This window comes from Colletotrichum gloeosporioides, assembly GCF_011800055.1.
Source record: "Colletotrichum gloeosporioides strain Lc1 chromosome Unknown consensus_95, whole genome shotgun sequence".
NCBI classification, from domain to species: Eukaryota; Fungi; Ascomycota; class Sordariomycetes; order Glomerellales; family Glomerellaceae; genus Colletotrichum; species Colletotrichum gloeosporioides.
This window is the reverse complement of record NW_025544740.1, coordinates 89,381-104,737: the sequence shown is the minus strand read 5'-3', so window position 1 is coordinate 104,737 and position 15,357 is coordinate 89,381. Positions and strand designations below refer to the sequence as shown.

General features: G+C 53.7%; 5 protein-coding genes across 5 annotated transcripts; 2 read left to right on the top strand and 3 right to left on the bottom strand.

Moving 5' to 3' along the window:
- Positions 1–334: 334 nt before the first annotated feature.
- GCG54_00013165 (uncharacterized protein) lies at positions 335–2,821 on the top strand (the record flags this gene model as incomplete). Its single annotated transcript, XM_045413024.1, has 1 exon — positions 335–2,821. The coding sequence occupies one exon, from the start codon at positions 335–337 to the stop codon at positions 2,819–2,821; it is 2,487 nt and encodes an 828-aa protein (XP_045257585.1).
- Positions 2,822–3,192: 371 nt separating this feature from the next.
- GCG54_00013164 (Kievitone hydratase) lies at positions 3,193–3,715 on the bottom strand (the record flags this gene model as incomplete). The annotated part of the gene is made up of 2 exons (XM_045413023.1): positions 3,193–3,561; positions 3,593–3,715. 2 exons carry the CDS (start codon positions 3,713–3,715, stop codon positions 3,193–3,195), a joined length of 492 nt encoding a protein of 163 aa, XP_045257584.1.
- A 121-nt stretch (positions 3,716–3,836) lies between these two features.
- Positions 3,837–4,221, bottom strand: GCG54_00013163 (uncharacterized protein; the record flags this gene model as incomplete). The annotated part of the gene is made up of 2 exons (XM_045413022.1): positions 3,837–3,959; positions 4,090–4,221. Coding segments are annotated over 2 exons (255 nt in total), but the record flags the coding sequence as incomplete, so codon positions are not given.
- A 623-nt stretch (positions 4,222–4,844) lies between these two features.
- GCG54_00013162 (uncharacterized protein) lies at positions 4,845–6,500 on the bottom strand (the record flags this gene model as incomplete). Its single annotated transcript, XM_045413021.1, has 2 exons — positions 4,845–5,890; positions 5,957–6,500. 2 exons carry the CDS (start codon positions 6,498–6,500, stop codon positions 4,845–4,847), a joined length of 1,590 nt encoding a protein of 529 aa, XP_045257582.1.
- Positions 6,501–12,098: 5,598 nt separating this feature from the next.
- GCG54_00013161 (uncharacterized protein) lies at positions 12,099–14,117 on the top strand (the record flags this gene model as incomplete). Its single annotated transcript, XM_045413020.1, has 1 exon — positions 12,099–14,117. The coding sequence occupies one exon, from the start codon at positions 12,099–12,101 to the stop codon at positions 14,115–14,117; it is 2,019 nt and encodes a 672-aa protein (XP_045257581.1).
- Positions 14,118–15,357: the final 1,240 nt, after the last annotated feature.

Below are 15,357 nucleotides of genomic sequence, written 5' to 3'. Positions count from 1 at the left end.
ATCAATCGCGATATGATGTAAGAAGCAACATGTCGGTCTCCGCTGCGGTGCGAGTACATCGTCAGCTACGAGCCAGTTCACGCAGCCTAGAAATGAATCACGCCGTCGAAACTCGGACAAGGCGTTCTTTGATCAATCGTCGACCAACACAATACGCTGGTCATTGTACAATGCTCTTTGAAGTCTCCAAGCATGTTGAACGGTGTCTGAGGACAGCTAAACATATAACCTCTGCCTTTACCCCATCTTACAGTCGGGCAACAGCATTAACGACAACAGAATTTCGGACTCGACTATCCAAAACCAACTAGAACGCACTTGACCAACCCACACAATGTCATACAACATTATGACAAGGGTCCGGGACCTCAATGGCGCGATGGGCGATCTCCAAGTCAGATTACCTCCCGAACTTTTTCTGCGCATCGCCGAAGAATTAGGATTAATTATCATGAGCGATTCGTTTCAAAATCAGTTGGTTCAAGATGAAGCTAACGGCTCTCTGGCCGAGGACGATGCTGAGCAAAACATCGATCATGCGGTGAGGCAAGTAACAGTCTGCCTGCAGGAATGTCCTACTCTGTCCATGCTCCGGGCCAGCACAGTTTCCCGGTACTTTCGCGAAAAGATTCTATCCATCGCTCTCAGATGGGATGCTGCCAGCGAGAATCCGTTGGCCATCCACTTCGCTGCCTCGAGAGGATATGCGACGTTACTGAGTAACGCCTTGAAGCAACCGGGTGCGGATCCAAACTACACTCCAACAGGCTTCGGTCACGCTGCATTGTCCCCCGTCATGGCCGCGACATACATGGGCCACTTGAAGAGCGTCCAGCTACTCCTCGATGCCGGCGCTAATGTCAGAGACCTCGAGGGGTTGGAACAAAGGTGGCAAGTTGCTCCCCTGGTCGAAAGCTTCACCACGCAACTCCGTAATGCGATGAGCGTCAACCGTTTTTGCGTCAGGTCACCTCTTCATTTGGCTTTGCTGGCACCCGAAAACGCAGTAGAAATTTTCCGTTTGATACTTCAAGAAGCCCGGCCTCAATCCCAAGACCAGTACATCGCCAACCCCGACACAAGAATGTTCGCTCATGCCGTTGCCCAGGATCACGTCGATTTAGTAGACACCCTAATACAGTCTGGGGCGCAATTAGACCATGGAGGCCAAACCTCCCACGGTCCGAACATTCCCGTCCTCCATCATGCCGTCTCTGCGCAAATGATTCGCAAGCTTTTACAGGTCGGTGCTTCCGTACAGACACCTCGCAGAGTCGGCCTCAACGCGTTACACGCCGTGTGTCTTCGCCAAAAGAATTGTGGATCAGCTGTACAGGAACTAATCAACAAGGGAATCGATGTCAACGAGATCACTGGCGGCGGCCCTGAGCGCAACACTCTGATTGATATCGGTGACTCTGTCAGCCGCGTCCTGCAGGATTCGATTCCTCAGACGGCATTGAACCTAGCTTGCCGACAGCTTAATCTTGCTCATATTAAGATCCTCCTCGATAACGGTGCCAATGCCATGGGCACAAATCACAACATTGAGGACTACAAGGACGAACTTACAGGCGAATACTTCCAGGCATCGCCACTTCACGACCTCTTCCTTCCAGAAAGTCTGCACAAGAACCCCGTGATAGGGGACAAGGCCAAGATCAGCGGAGCCATCAGGGGCGCCATTGAATATCTCTTCACCCGCCATGGCCAGGCGGCTCTTCAGCGGGAGCACTGGGTTGCCAACCGAGACAAAGTCACACGCAACTCTCATCGTATTGGCAAGATAGACCGAGAGTTCTGGTACATGATACAGCACAAAAGCCACACAAGAGTTATCGCAAAATACACCCCGCTTCAGCTCTTTTTCATGCAGCCCCTCGTTGACGACCCGTCTATACCGGAAGCAATGTGGAACGCATGTGACATCAAGGACCAAATTAACAGTCTGATTGAGCCTTTTTGTGTCAGTCCCCTCGTCGCCCTCCTGAGCCACCGCTTCGACCACCGAGTTGGAGACCTGAACTTCTACCGCCACAAGCTGCTCCGGTGGCTGCTCACACACGGTGCTGACCCCGACGAGGCTGACTTTGAAGGCTTCACCCCGCTTCACTACGCAGCATTCTGGCTTGATAAGATAGCCATCAAGATTCTCCTTGAATTTGGCGCCAAAACTGAGACCAAGTATACGGCCGAATGCCTCTCGCCCCTTGACGTTGTCCTCGGTGGCGTTTACAATAGGCACCAGCGAGATGCCTTGCAAGAACCGTTCCACGACAGCTTTGACAGTGCCTGGAAGACAATGGTAAGACGCGTTGATCAGGAAGAAGAGGACATCTACGGTCTGGGAGACGCCATCCGTCGTTGGGATGATGGAAACCAGCTGCCAATGTGCGCTCTTCCAAATTATGAGCTGAACCCAAAGTATGCCTTTGAAAGCTCTGAGCCCTCAGCTCACATGAAGGCCCAGCATTTGCTCCCGGAGCTGCAGAGAAGGATGACTGAACGCAAGAAGATACTCGTGGATATGTTGCTTCCGAGGATGCCCCAGTTTGACGTAGCCCGAGACCCGAGCCGCTTTCGTCAAGATCCCACCGACGACCTGCCGACCACGCTTGATTGGGCTTGCGCGACGGGCCAGAGTAATTATACGATTGGATGTTTGTGCCGGGCCGGATACAAGATGGGTTTGAGAGTACCAAAGGCCCCATTTATGTACATGGACTTGAGGACTATCGAGTCCAACTGGACTCAGAGGCGCTCGGAATTGCTGAGCGAGTGCCCTCAGGCAGTGCCTTCCATTCCAATTAGGAGTTGGTAGGAACTGGGAGTCAGATCGGGGAGTACATTCGAATATCTAGACGGGGTAATTGGTTCGCAGGTGTGGCGTGTCGTAGCATTCTGGTCTATGCAAACGGAGAAATGTAAGATGATGGTTTCAGTGCATCGTTCGCCTTTTCATACTCTGGTTTTCATTTGCTTGAAGTCGAATTAATTTGATAGCATCATGAATGGTTAGTGTGGGTGAGTCGGATAATGTCTATCGACCGTCGATAGGTCAAAGACGCAACAATACGATAGACTTGAAAAGCATGGCTTCACGTAGCAAATGCTACCGTATGTACTTCGAGCCGATTGAAATACAGGTCGACTCAGGGAGCTACTCGTCATGCGGCATCATGGCCCAACCGTTCACAAAGCGTCGGAAGTGACAATCTCCAACTCAACGAGTCCATACCCCTTGATGGTCTGGGTTCCATGATACACGCCGGAGACGGTAACATATCCCCCATGCGTCGGCAAAAGCCCGCCCTCGGCAACCATCTCCTGGTCCGGCCTCACGCTCGAGATGGACAGCCTCGTCGCGTCGCCCAGCTCAAGCGTCCAGTCCAGGGGGTACACGGCCCCCGACGAATGCGAGGTGTACGTCCTGCTCGACGGCACCAGCGACGTGACGGGCACGACTTTCCGCACGTCACGCTCGTCTCTGATCGTCGCTAGCCCGGATGCGGCGCCGGCTTCCACCCACACCCACACGGACATGGGCACGTCGTAGGCCTCCTAGGCGGGGTTCTCGAGGTGAAGTTCGAACCACGACCGACCTGGGGGGCGCGCCGCCCCACTGCCGGTCGTACCAGGTCAGTGAGCGCGCCGGGTCGACGGCGAGCCGGGTCCCGTTGACGGCGATCCAGCCGAGCGTGAGGCCTGCGGGCATGCTCCACTCATAGACGGTGCTGTTGCGGGACTTGAAGAAGCCGAGGCCGCCGTTTGAGGAGGATGGGCGCGGAGGTGGAGAAGGTGAGGTCGAATTCCACCCCGTCCTCGGGTCTGGCGCTCTAGGTGCGCTGTTCGGAGATGCCGTCGGTGGTGCTGGTCGAGCCGAAGCCGTAGTCGGGGAAGGAGGCGTTGAACACGCCGGACGGGGAGAAGGGGGAGACGGGGCTGGTGAAGACTTGGTACTGTGCGTAGTGGGTTGGGTCGGTGATGTCAAGGATGTGTCAGTTTGGTTATCGATTGTGTGTGTGTGTGTGTGTGTGTGTGTTCCCCCTGACACAGAAGCAGGAATAGAAAGTGAGTTGCTTAACGTACCAATCCTTCACGCAGGAGACCATCCCGTTCGGGGCGAAAGGTCGCCGCGGTCCCGGCGATAGGCTGCGTGAGAAGAATCACAAGCTTAGGAGAGAGGGCTACATTGCGGCTGACAGTATGGTATGAGATGTTCTAGGTTTTGACTGGTTGCGGTGTTATTCGGCGTCCTTCTTTAATTGGGCATCACCACGCGCCGTCTTCTTTCCTTGGATATTTTCTGCCACGGGAAACAAAACTTGGATCATGGCATATCCCCAAAGCAGGTCTTGTCTTCTCGCGCCCGAGATGCGGCCCTCTCTCGGTGATATCAGCTCATCGAGTGCGTAGGCTCAACTAACGGGCATTCTATCGTCCGGTAATAGCCCTTCACGCAGCTGCTCGGCGTTATACTTCATACGTACTTAACGTGTGCTTCGCTGCCGTATTAGACCACTGCAGCTAGAGACTGCAGACATAAGATGCAGAAAGAAGGTGTACGTTAAGAAGGGGGGAGGGGGGGTAGAAATTGGACAATAATAAGAACATCGTGGTTTCTCTTGGTGATTGTCTTGGTTGCTGACCATACTTGTTGCAAACCACCTTCGTTATATTCCCCTCGCTTCCAACTCACTCTCAATGAGAGTAACAAGCGCTTCATTCGCAATATTTTCAACAGGTTCCTTCCATCCCAGATCTATGGCCACTTGTGTCCAGTTCACATCATCGTCTTCATCTTCCAAAGGCATGCTATTTTGAAAACGATTGGCGAGCCGATTTCAATCCTTCAAGAGCTTAGATTCCTGGCTGGATATGACAGCCTCTTTGAGCACTGTTTCGTTGTTGGTTTTCTTCAACCAAGATGCAGGCGGACTGCTGTTGTCGTATCGATATACGTTGTTCAGTCTACTTTTGCCAAGAAGATTCACCGTGAAATGCACTTCCAACTTGCATTCATCCTCACCCTTATGGAGGATTTTGTCACGCTTTCCATTCAACAGCCCGAGTGATAAGGCCCAAGGAATACACCACCACCTACGGAGTGATTTGTGGACCGGTCCTTGCATAAAGGTCAGCCTGTTGTCACATTCTTCAGCGACTTTATCTGGCTCACCTGTACTTCCAGCGAAGTTCTTCAACTCCATCTTTGGGGTTCTCCAATCCAGTAGAGAGCGTTTGGGTTGATGCGGAAACATAAATTGCAGCAGAGTCCTGTCGTCGAATGCCGCGTGGCTGGTAGCCTGGATCTTTGAAATCATCCAGAATAATGAGATCAAGGAGAGACCGGGATCAGCATTCCCTCCTCCAATATCCGAGTGGCAGCCAACGAATGCACACTGTTGGACCTCTGTTTGAGGACTAGCCTTTGCGGTCCACTGCCGCGGCTTAAAGCTTCGCCTCTTTTCATCTAGGGCCAGGGCAAACAAGGCATGCTTGACGCATCCAGGTACTTTCTTGTTAACGAACGAAAACTTCTCTCTCCACAGGCCAAGAGGCAAACCAATAGCGCTGACCGAGTCCCATTCAGCAAGTATATGAATCTTCACATCCGGTATGAGAAGCTCTCTAAGCGCGTTCATTTGCGACTCGAGGGTTGTATCGTCTCCATTAGCCCGGCCCCACCTCTTCCAAGAATCAAAAAGAGGTCGAAGAAATGTCAGGCCTTTACGACGAAGCAGGCCAACCTTATCGATGAAGTTAGCCAGACATCGGACGGCGAAGGCACCACGAGAAAATCCGACAAGAACGATTTCATCCTTCCCAGAAGAGCCGTTATAGTTGTTGCAGATAAAGCAATAGGCATTCAGAATGTTCGCTTCCAGACCTATGCGATTAATGTTAGCAAGTGAATGACTGATCGTTGGCAGCAGCCTGTATACGGAAAACATACCTTTCCCTGTCAGTCCCGAATAGCCACGTTCGACGTTCAGCGCGGCTTGGCCACCGATACCACCGGAGTAGTATATGACTTGGCGAACAAGACCGACATGTGCTTCATCGTCTCTGGGCTCTTTATTGCCAAGCTCGTCCGGGTCAGTTTTCGCCAGTTGGCGCACACTTGCCTCTTCTTCAGGATCGGCGTGTTCGTAGTCGTCCTCGCCCAAACGAAACACAGCGCGTGCCAACTTGGCGACATTTGTCAATGGAGTAGTTGTGCCGGAAGCATTCTGCCATGTGCCATCACAGCAGATGAACAAGCGCTTCTTATCACTGGTCTGCATCCACCATCGCTCGGCATGGTCAGTGATATTGCTTGCCGTGCTAGGGCTTCCGTCGTTATTGTTGGTATCATGGCCTTCGGAGTTCTCGGCTGTTTGAGCTACTGTGCCGTCAGCTTTGAGCGTAATTGCATCATAGTGTGACGAACCATCCCCGTTGCCAATACCATCCTGGTCTGGTGCATGAAAAAGATTTTCTGCCTGCTCGTCGGCCATCGTGGATGAACACAACAACACCGGAGGGTCAACGAATTCGCCCTGCTTGAATTGGAAGAGTATGAAGAAAGACCAAAGTTCGAATGAAGTAGTCTAAGTGAAAGCTGTGGAAGAGGTCTTTTACTGCAGGCTTTGCGTTTCAGTAACCAAGCGGGCTTTAAATATACCTCACCAGTTAACCCCATCCCTTCATTCTCTCTTCGCGGAGTTGCAACAGCCGAGTTCTGATGGCGAGAAATGGCGTGATCCAGCCTGCCTAGTTGTCGCATTTGCGGGCCTTTGATCAATATACCCAATATCAGACCGACACGTGCTGTTGGAGATAGCTCTGTGGCACGATGCCATGCGTCGTTAGTGAACGCGAGAGCCTCGTGTTATGCACCAAGCTGCACCACATAAGCCTTCTGTCCAATCATTGATTGGACAGAATGGCAATCAATTGCTGAAAAGCTGCATCACTTGGCTTTGGTATAGAGAACAAGCGTCGCACTGCAGGAATATTGCAGCTTTTCTGCAACTGTGCCTTGAAACGGAAAGCTCTGCGACTTGGCTACACATCCTTATCGAGGCTGCGTGTCGATATTACTGACACCAAGCCGTCATTGTGAAGTGGCCATTAAAAATCTGGCAGATCGTCTGCCATCGTCGCTGATCATGACCTGGGGCCGAAAGCAGGGGAAGCAAAGTGTTCAATATGATGATAATAAGAAGTGAAAACCAAGAAGGCGTTCGGTTAAATCGTCCGGACGATTTCAGGAAACTTAATAACGAAGATAGAAGTCTAATCAGATCAGGTTTAGACGACGCGCAGGCTTCTTCAGTCTTTACCTCTATCAACCGCTATTCAACAGATCTGCAATTTTTCCGGCACGACTCAAAGGTCATTCATCCATCAAAGTACTAGGAGACCAGCAATACGATCTCATGCGGAGGAGCCCTGTCAACATTAGAACCTGAAATCGTTCTGAGTGAGACAGGTTCTCCACTATCATGAGCAAGGCTTCAGAAGTGACATGTAGCTACACCGCCTCATCTGCGCATGTGTCACCGGAGAAATTGGCAGAGGACAAAGAGGAGGAGGAAGTTGGGATTGCACCTGGCTTTTGGCCACGGACTGAGTATAGCATTTAACGGAGAATTGTCATTCAGTGGATGGACTAGTCATAATCAATTGGATAGGATCGGTGAACTCTTAAGGATGTAGAATCCTGCCATAACATCTTCTTGTCTATCGTGCTTCCATGACGTAAGTTTGTTGACTCGGTTGAAGTTGAACCTTTAGTTGGTAAATCAAGGGAAACTGCTTCATTAGGACGGTAGTCAACAACCATGCTGCCTATTTCTCTCGAACTTTTACGATAAACATAACACGTTCTATATTCGCAAGTTGGGCTACGGAATTCTTGCTGGATGTTAAAACTCAACGTGAAGATAATCACATATTCTGCTTGAAATTCAATTGCAACTGGGTGAATAAAGGAAACAAAGACAATAGGTAAGCATACTGATCAATAATACTATTGCTCTTGAAATTTGCGTGCCTTCCCTCACAGCGTATATTATCACATGACGACAAGCCATGATTAGGCAACAATGCGTGGGTACTAAATGCCATCTACAACACACAACTGAAGAATTTGCCGTTCAGCCGGAGTAGAAATCAGCGCAATGACATGGGGATTTGCAGCAGAAGAAATCTAGAACAGGCCATGCGGCTTAAGATTGCGGGACTTTTGGAAGCACCACTCTCATCATTGCAATGTGATGATTTTCTAGATTCGCTGACTCGGGGATACGCGGGGCATCCATGAGGCTATCAGACTGGTGGGAGCCCGGTGACCGGGATTGATGCCCCGTCATCTAACTAGAAGAAAGGTCGCTTACGGTTCTGGATCACAAGAGCTACCAGAATGCCCGGTTGCGTGCAAGTTTTTGGCTGACATATCTTGGAACTGATGGCATTAAACGCAATACATTCTAGACTTGGATCGAAGGAGATATACAACAGCCTATGAAGTCAACTAGAAACCGAGTCAAACGGCTTGATGGGCGATCATTTGCAGCAACGTCTGTGAATCGGATATTCTTCCAAAGCTCATCATGCTAAAGGTCCCTCCGCGTTTCGATGTCGTCAAAAGTTGCAAATCACCCGGGCTTCGCCTTGCAGCTATACGAATATTAGCTAAGACGGGCCTTTCTCGCTGAAACCATGACTGATATCCAAGATGGCGAGACTAGGATAGGCCGTGTTGCAGCTTGAAGGACGGACGCAGCAATAAGGGGGGAGCGGGGAACCCATTGTCTCGCTTACACCCAACTCAGTTGATGTGCGGAACTACGGGAACATCCCGAAGATCGAAAGCCAAGTCTTTATGAGTGAATCGAGAGCTTTCGTTGCTTAGCGGGCAACTTGCGAAGCAATCTCTCGCGGTGGGTTTTGGCATCGTCGACTGATTCAAGCAACAACTGACCGACGAAGTTGAGGACATAATCATCCACTATGAGGCCCGTACTTGGAATTGAGCTCTTGATTCGCGGGAATATCTTCCATACCCTCGGTTGCCTACAGAGATTGAGTCGGGCTGGAGCGTGGAGTGGGAGAAGTACAGTGGCTCGCCTGGAGTTGCTCTTAGCCGGGCTGACGTTCCCACCCGTCTCGGTTAGAGAAGCCACAAACACGAAACCGACGGGGGGCCTACGCAAGTCTACGGAGCGACTTTCCTCCTCTCGCCCCGAAGAGCAGGTCAAGTTGTTTGCTGACATTTTCTTACTGATTCCACATCTGCTGAGGGCAAATGAAGCCTGCGGAGAAACTCTAATATGTTTCCTAAGATTGGACAGTTGGGATACCGGGAGCAGCGGTGAGATGAGCAACGGGATGCTGATGGCCTCCGGGTCTGGAAAAGCCCCCGCCATTCCGGCAAAAGGAAGCTGAATCACTGGGTAATCCGGCATCTCCCAGAAAGCATGAAGTTCGGAAGGCCGTGCAGGAGGAGTGCTCCTTGCGATAATCATCACCGGCCGGCCGATCATGGGATAACCCAAAATGCAACTGCACACCAATACGAAAATGGTTGATCGACCGGGAGAATGCGACGTAAGGAACAATGACGTTCCATGGAGGGCAAAAGGCTCACGATGCACGCTCCTCATGGCGCCAAGCCCTGCGACGGAAAAGGAGCCGTGGGAGTGGCCACGGAGACGTTACAACTTTGTTGATGGTGGAGAGACTGGAGTCGCTTGGCGGGAAATTTTTAAAATGATTCGGGATTAGCGTCAGGGGCGGGATGGGCTTCTCTCAGATCCCTGCTTGCAGGTTCGTCCTGTCGTTGGATGGACATGATGCAGGGGTCTTGTCTGGAAGAAGAGGATCATTGCACTGAGAGCTGACAAGAGGGACGGGGTCGACGTGACGGTCTAGATTTTCGGGGATTTTTGATTGTTGGGAGCGCGAGAATGCTGATGCCAATTAGATTGTGTAGATTGGGGACCTGGGCTGATGGGTTTCTTTTGATTGGGGATGATTTGCAAGGCGAATTGCTCCGTAGTGCGGTTAGCTGAGAGAATGAGCGCAGCGGCTACCTGCAGGATGACCCATGGAATCACAGAGAATGGTTCGGGAAGTTTTTGGCGTCTGGTCTTGTCTGTGGATTTTGATGTCAGGAATCCGGGGTTGCGTCGGAGGCGTGTTGGTGATATATGAAGAGTGCTGGAAAAAGCATCAAGGGCGGCGCTTAGCAGTTTGAGAGAGACAGGAGAGTGCGCGTCTGTCTTGGGCAGTGCCGTGCTGTGACACGATGCATGCAGCTGTCATTCTCTCATGACAGACATCAAGAGGACGCAGTGGAATCCTCCTAGAACAACATCGCCGTGTTCAACGGCGTTCGTTGAGGCATATCCGTAGCATCCGCGGAATCGGGTCACGGTCAATCTCGAATCATCATTTCGATTTGCGATGGGCTCCTCCAGAATTTCGTAGCCAAACGAGAAAATCAGTCATCATCCCAATGTGCATAGCGCCAATAACGAACGCCAATTAAGATGCGACTCGGTAAAGCCAACCGCCCAGGCGACCCCGGGCGGCGCTGACAGCCGCGACAAGGGTGATTCCTACCGCGATTCCTCTCATGGTTCCTCCCGTCAGGAGCAGAGGATCGAACGACATGACTGTGAGAACAGATACAAGATGCTGTTCTATCAACGACGCCTGATGAACAGGAAGCAGCATCTTCAATGAGCCGGGCTTGGATGATGCTACAGTATCTCTTTCCCCAGATTTCCGGAAAATACTAGGAAATCATCTTCAATCGGTTTAACCTGTAGAAGCTACAGCAAGCCTAGGTACACGAACAGCACGAACAGCAGCAGAGTCGGGCCAGGGCTTGAAACGAGACCCAAGTGCTGGGGTGACCCATTGGTGGAAAACGACGGCGCCAATCCACCCGTTTGACATGAATTAAGGAGGGACGGGAGGCGCTCTCTTTTCTGCTTTTTCTGAAGCTCTGCAGCTCTTGGTAAAAACAGGGACCGCGAGGGGGCGCTACAGCGCAAGCGAGGACACTCAAGAGCCTGGACAACTCGCCTGGCCGGCCCCTACCACCGCGTTGCTCCGGGCCTAATCGTCTGAAGTTGAGGAATTAAGATCGGGTGTTAAGGCCTCGGGATGGCGCCGGCGATGTGCAATGCCGCGATTGATGCAACTCAGGGAACAGAACTTTACTCTGTACTCTAATAAGGTCCCTCGATACCCAGACCCGGTCAGAGGGAAACGAGACAGCCGTCGCCATCAGAGAAACAGCGGGAGTTTAACACAAAGTAGAGATGAAGTCAGCATGAGGGATCCCCAACATCAACAGCCATCGCTTGTCAATGTCAATGTCAAGTCAGCAAGCAAGCACCACCACCTGATGTTCTGACAATGACCCGACCCCCGGTTTCCGAGCTAAAGCCATTCTCGGTTGGTATTTCTGGCAGACAAGCCCCAAGCCCAAAGAAGCCCAGATGGCAGAGACCTCGAAGCCACCCCGGGCTACTGGTGGGGAGAGGCGAAATTGCACCCTCCGCCGCGTTTGTGGTGGTGAAACGACCAGGGAGATTTGACCAGCCCAGGATCGTGCTATCTTGACTTACAACTCACTTTATTCACAGAGAGGGGGCACAACTCGGCTGCGCCAGCAGCAATACGGACGGGCCCTGGACCCGGCTTTGCCTTGCTCCCCTCCCGATGCCTTGCCTTGTCGGTCGCTGTCACTGTCCGACGAGGCGGTCCGCCCACACATTTGTGGATGTTGATGGGAGGCTCCATTTCACTTGTTGGCGACTTATTAAATGGAGGGAAACACCACACCTTTCGTTCGCAGATAGGACTCTCTCTCTTCTTCTCTGCCTCAAGGGATTGTTGACCATCCTTGCCCAACCGACACTCTTTTTTTCACATTCGTTCATTCATTCTTTCCAATAGGCTTAGTTCCTATCGCAGCAAACCAAACGAAACATCACGAAAACAGTATCCGACTGCCAACCAACCATCCGACCGATTTCCATTCTTTTTTTCTAGGGTGACTTTGAAAGTTCCTGCTTTTGCAAGCGATCAGCAACATGCACTTCCTCTCCATTCTCGGTCTCGCGGCCGTGGCCGTCGGCCAGCTCACCTCGTCTTCCCTCGAGAAGCACGTCGACTCCGTCACGCTCAGCAAGTCCTTCAACCCCATCAAGGAGGCGTACTGGACCGGCTACCCCCACCACCGCCGCACCCCCTTCGCCGTCTCCCCCGATGGAAAGTCGGCCTACCTCGCCTACCTCGACTCCTCCGAGACCGGTGTCCACGTCCAGCCCATCGACCCGACCACCTTCGCCGCCACCGGCGACCTGGTGACCATCTCCGGCGGAAAGGAGGCTGGCGGTCTCGTTGCCCACAACGATGGTTTCGCCATCCTCACCAACGAGGCGCTGTCCGGCGTCACTGACCCCGTTGCCGTCCTCTACCGCTACACCAACGGCAAGGAGACCTTCAAGACCTACCTCGGCGGCCCCGACGTCGACCAGGGCCAGGCTATGATGTCCCCGGACATGAACGGTGACCTCGTCTTCTCCGAGAAGGCCGGTTACTACGCTGCTTACATCGTCGTCACCGCCTACGAGGGTTCTGCCACCGGCCACTTCGGCGATGCCATCCGCTACGTCGACACCACCGGCAAGCTCACCAACATCGCCGGTGCTTCTTCCTCATGGGGCTGCTCCCACAACACCGGTATCGCCTTCGAGGCCGCCGACGAGGCCCCCTTCGCGTCCCTCTGCGCTGAGGACCAGGGTGCCATCTGGCTCAACACCAAGACCCAGGGCATGACCAGCGACGGCGTCAAGGTTTCCAACGAGCATGTCATCAACGGAGGTGCCAACGAGGCTATGGGAGGCATGTCCGGCTCCTACAGTGTCCTGGCCCGCTTCATCGGCGCCGACTCCTACATCTTCTCCTGGGTTTCCCGCGGTGCCAAGGACCTGACCGCCAACGAGTGGATGGGCAGCGGCTACACCACCTCCAAGAACCGCACCAACAACCGCAACGTCGCCATCGCCCTCTTCTCCGACAAGAACACCCTCGTCGGCGACCAGGCCACCTCCGAGGTCGGTGCCGCTGACGGTGACAAGCAGGTCAACTGGATGACCTCCGGCACCAACGACTGCTCCAACGCCCACGCCGCCGCCTTCGACAGCTCCAAGGCCCTCGTCACCTGGGAGGAGATCTCCAACCCCATCTGCGACTTCGACGCCATGGGCTGCAAGGGTACCTTCGCCGGCACCAAGTTCCAGATGGTCGGCAGCGACGGTAAGAAGGTCGGCGAGGCCGTCTCCGCTGACGACACCTACGTCGCCGGTGACATGGTCACCATGTCCGACGGCCGCATCTGCTGGCCCTACGTCTCCATGGACTGGAAGCTCGACGGCCCCGTCACCGGCTCTCCCGTCTCCAAGATGTCCTTCGCCTGCATGAGCGGTGGCTCTGGCTCCGGCGGCAGCGCTTCCGCCGCCCCTGCCTCCTCCGCGGCCGCTTCCACTGCTGCCCCTGTTGCCTCTTCCGCTCCCGCCATCTCCTCCACCGAGGCCGTGGACGCCGTTGCCACCTCCGCCGGCTCCGCTGACCCCACGTTCGCCTCCGGCGCCGCCCCCGAGCCTATCTTCTCCACCATCTCCGGCTCCGCCCTCCCCAGCTCCAGCGCTCCCGCCGCCTCTGCTCCGGCCGTCGTTCCCTCCTCCGAGCCCGCCGCTTCCGTCCCCGCTGAGACCCAGGCTGCCGCCTCCTCTTCCTTCTCCGCGCCCGCCGGCGCCCCCGAGCCTTCCTTCGTGACCGTCTCGGCTGACCCCGTTGTCTCCTCGGCTCCCGCCGGCACCGGCCTGCCCGTCGAGACCATCCCCGACGCGCCCGCCACCTCCGCCGCCTCTGCCGACCCCGTCGCCACCCAGGCCCCGTCCTCTGCCGGTGCCTCCAAGACCAAGACCCGCAAGCACCGCACCAAGACTCGCAAGGGCCCCAAGCCTACGAAGGGCGCTGGCAAGCCCAGCGGCTCGGGTTGCGTCAACCGCACCACCATCCACACCGTCTACGTTACCAGACGTTAAGTGGTACTCGCATCGAGGAGCGAGGAGAAGGAAGATGAGGGGTTAGGAGAAGGGATGTGGGGGAGAGGCTACGCGTCACTAGCTGCCGTGGTGAGGCCTACCTTGCTTCCCGGAGGATTGTAAGATGAAGAGAAAGACGCCGCAAAAAGCACAACACTCTTTGAAAAAAAGGTGAAAGGATTGGGCTTGAATGAGATTCATGTACATACTATGTACGATTTGTACACAATTTTTCCAACTTGCGTCCTGCAGTCTCTGTCTTCGTCCGCTTGGATGAAGACGGAGGACGTAGTGACGCGAGTCAAGGCCAGTGGCCGATTTTCAGCAATTGAACCAACTCAGTTCATCACCGGTTGTCGGGAGCATTTTGCATCCAAGACGTCTTTTCCCTGTCCATCGTCGCCCCTTGTGAATGATTTTGTCTGGGTGCGAAGCACTCGGACTCGCACATCAACCGTCAGGTGAGAATTGCCAGCTCCACGGTTGCTTGGCTTTATTATGCGGGCCACTGGGGCCTCGGAAGAGGCCGAAGGAAGCTATTGATTTTTCAAAAGACGGATTGGGAAGACGATGAATGCTTTTGGGAAGAACGCGAGGGCGAAATGTGGTCGGCAGCCGGCAATGTCGTCTTCTTCTCCCCCTGTGAGTTGTGATGTGATAGAGCATGACCAGCGAGTCGTGAAGCTTTGTGAGAAACGATAAAGTCCCAACACGTGTTGGTGAGGGCGGGAAATGAAAGAGTGGCATTCGGACTCTATCACCGAGGGTAAATCGCCGCATCGGTGGCCAATATTTCCCCATAGATGATACCCTTCCCCTCTTTCTCCTCGCTGACAACCAATTAGATTTCGCAACTCAAAAGACGCCAGGAAAACTCCCTTCAAAAACCGCCGTCCAAGCATCGGCCATCCTCTTCTAGAGAATTAAGAGGCGGCCTAAACACCCTGAATGGACATCCAGCGGGTCCTCCCTGTGTTCCTGCGTCCGAGCCCCCCCTGCAACACCACACACAAACTCACATGCTGCCTCCAGGGGCCTCTCCTGTCAGCAACGCCGATAATGCGCCGTTATTGGGGGCTATCGCTGACAGCTGAGGGGTCCTCATGGCCCGAATGGACCAAAGAGCACGCAGAAGCCACGCTTTCTGCAGGGAACACGGGGCGAAGCGGCACTCCATCGCGGCCGTTTGTCCCCTAATTGGCTCAAGTGGTAATGGGAGCTGCCCCAATCGTCACGTCCA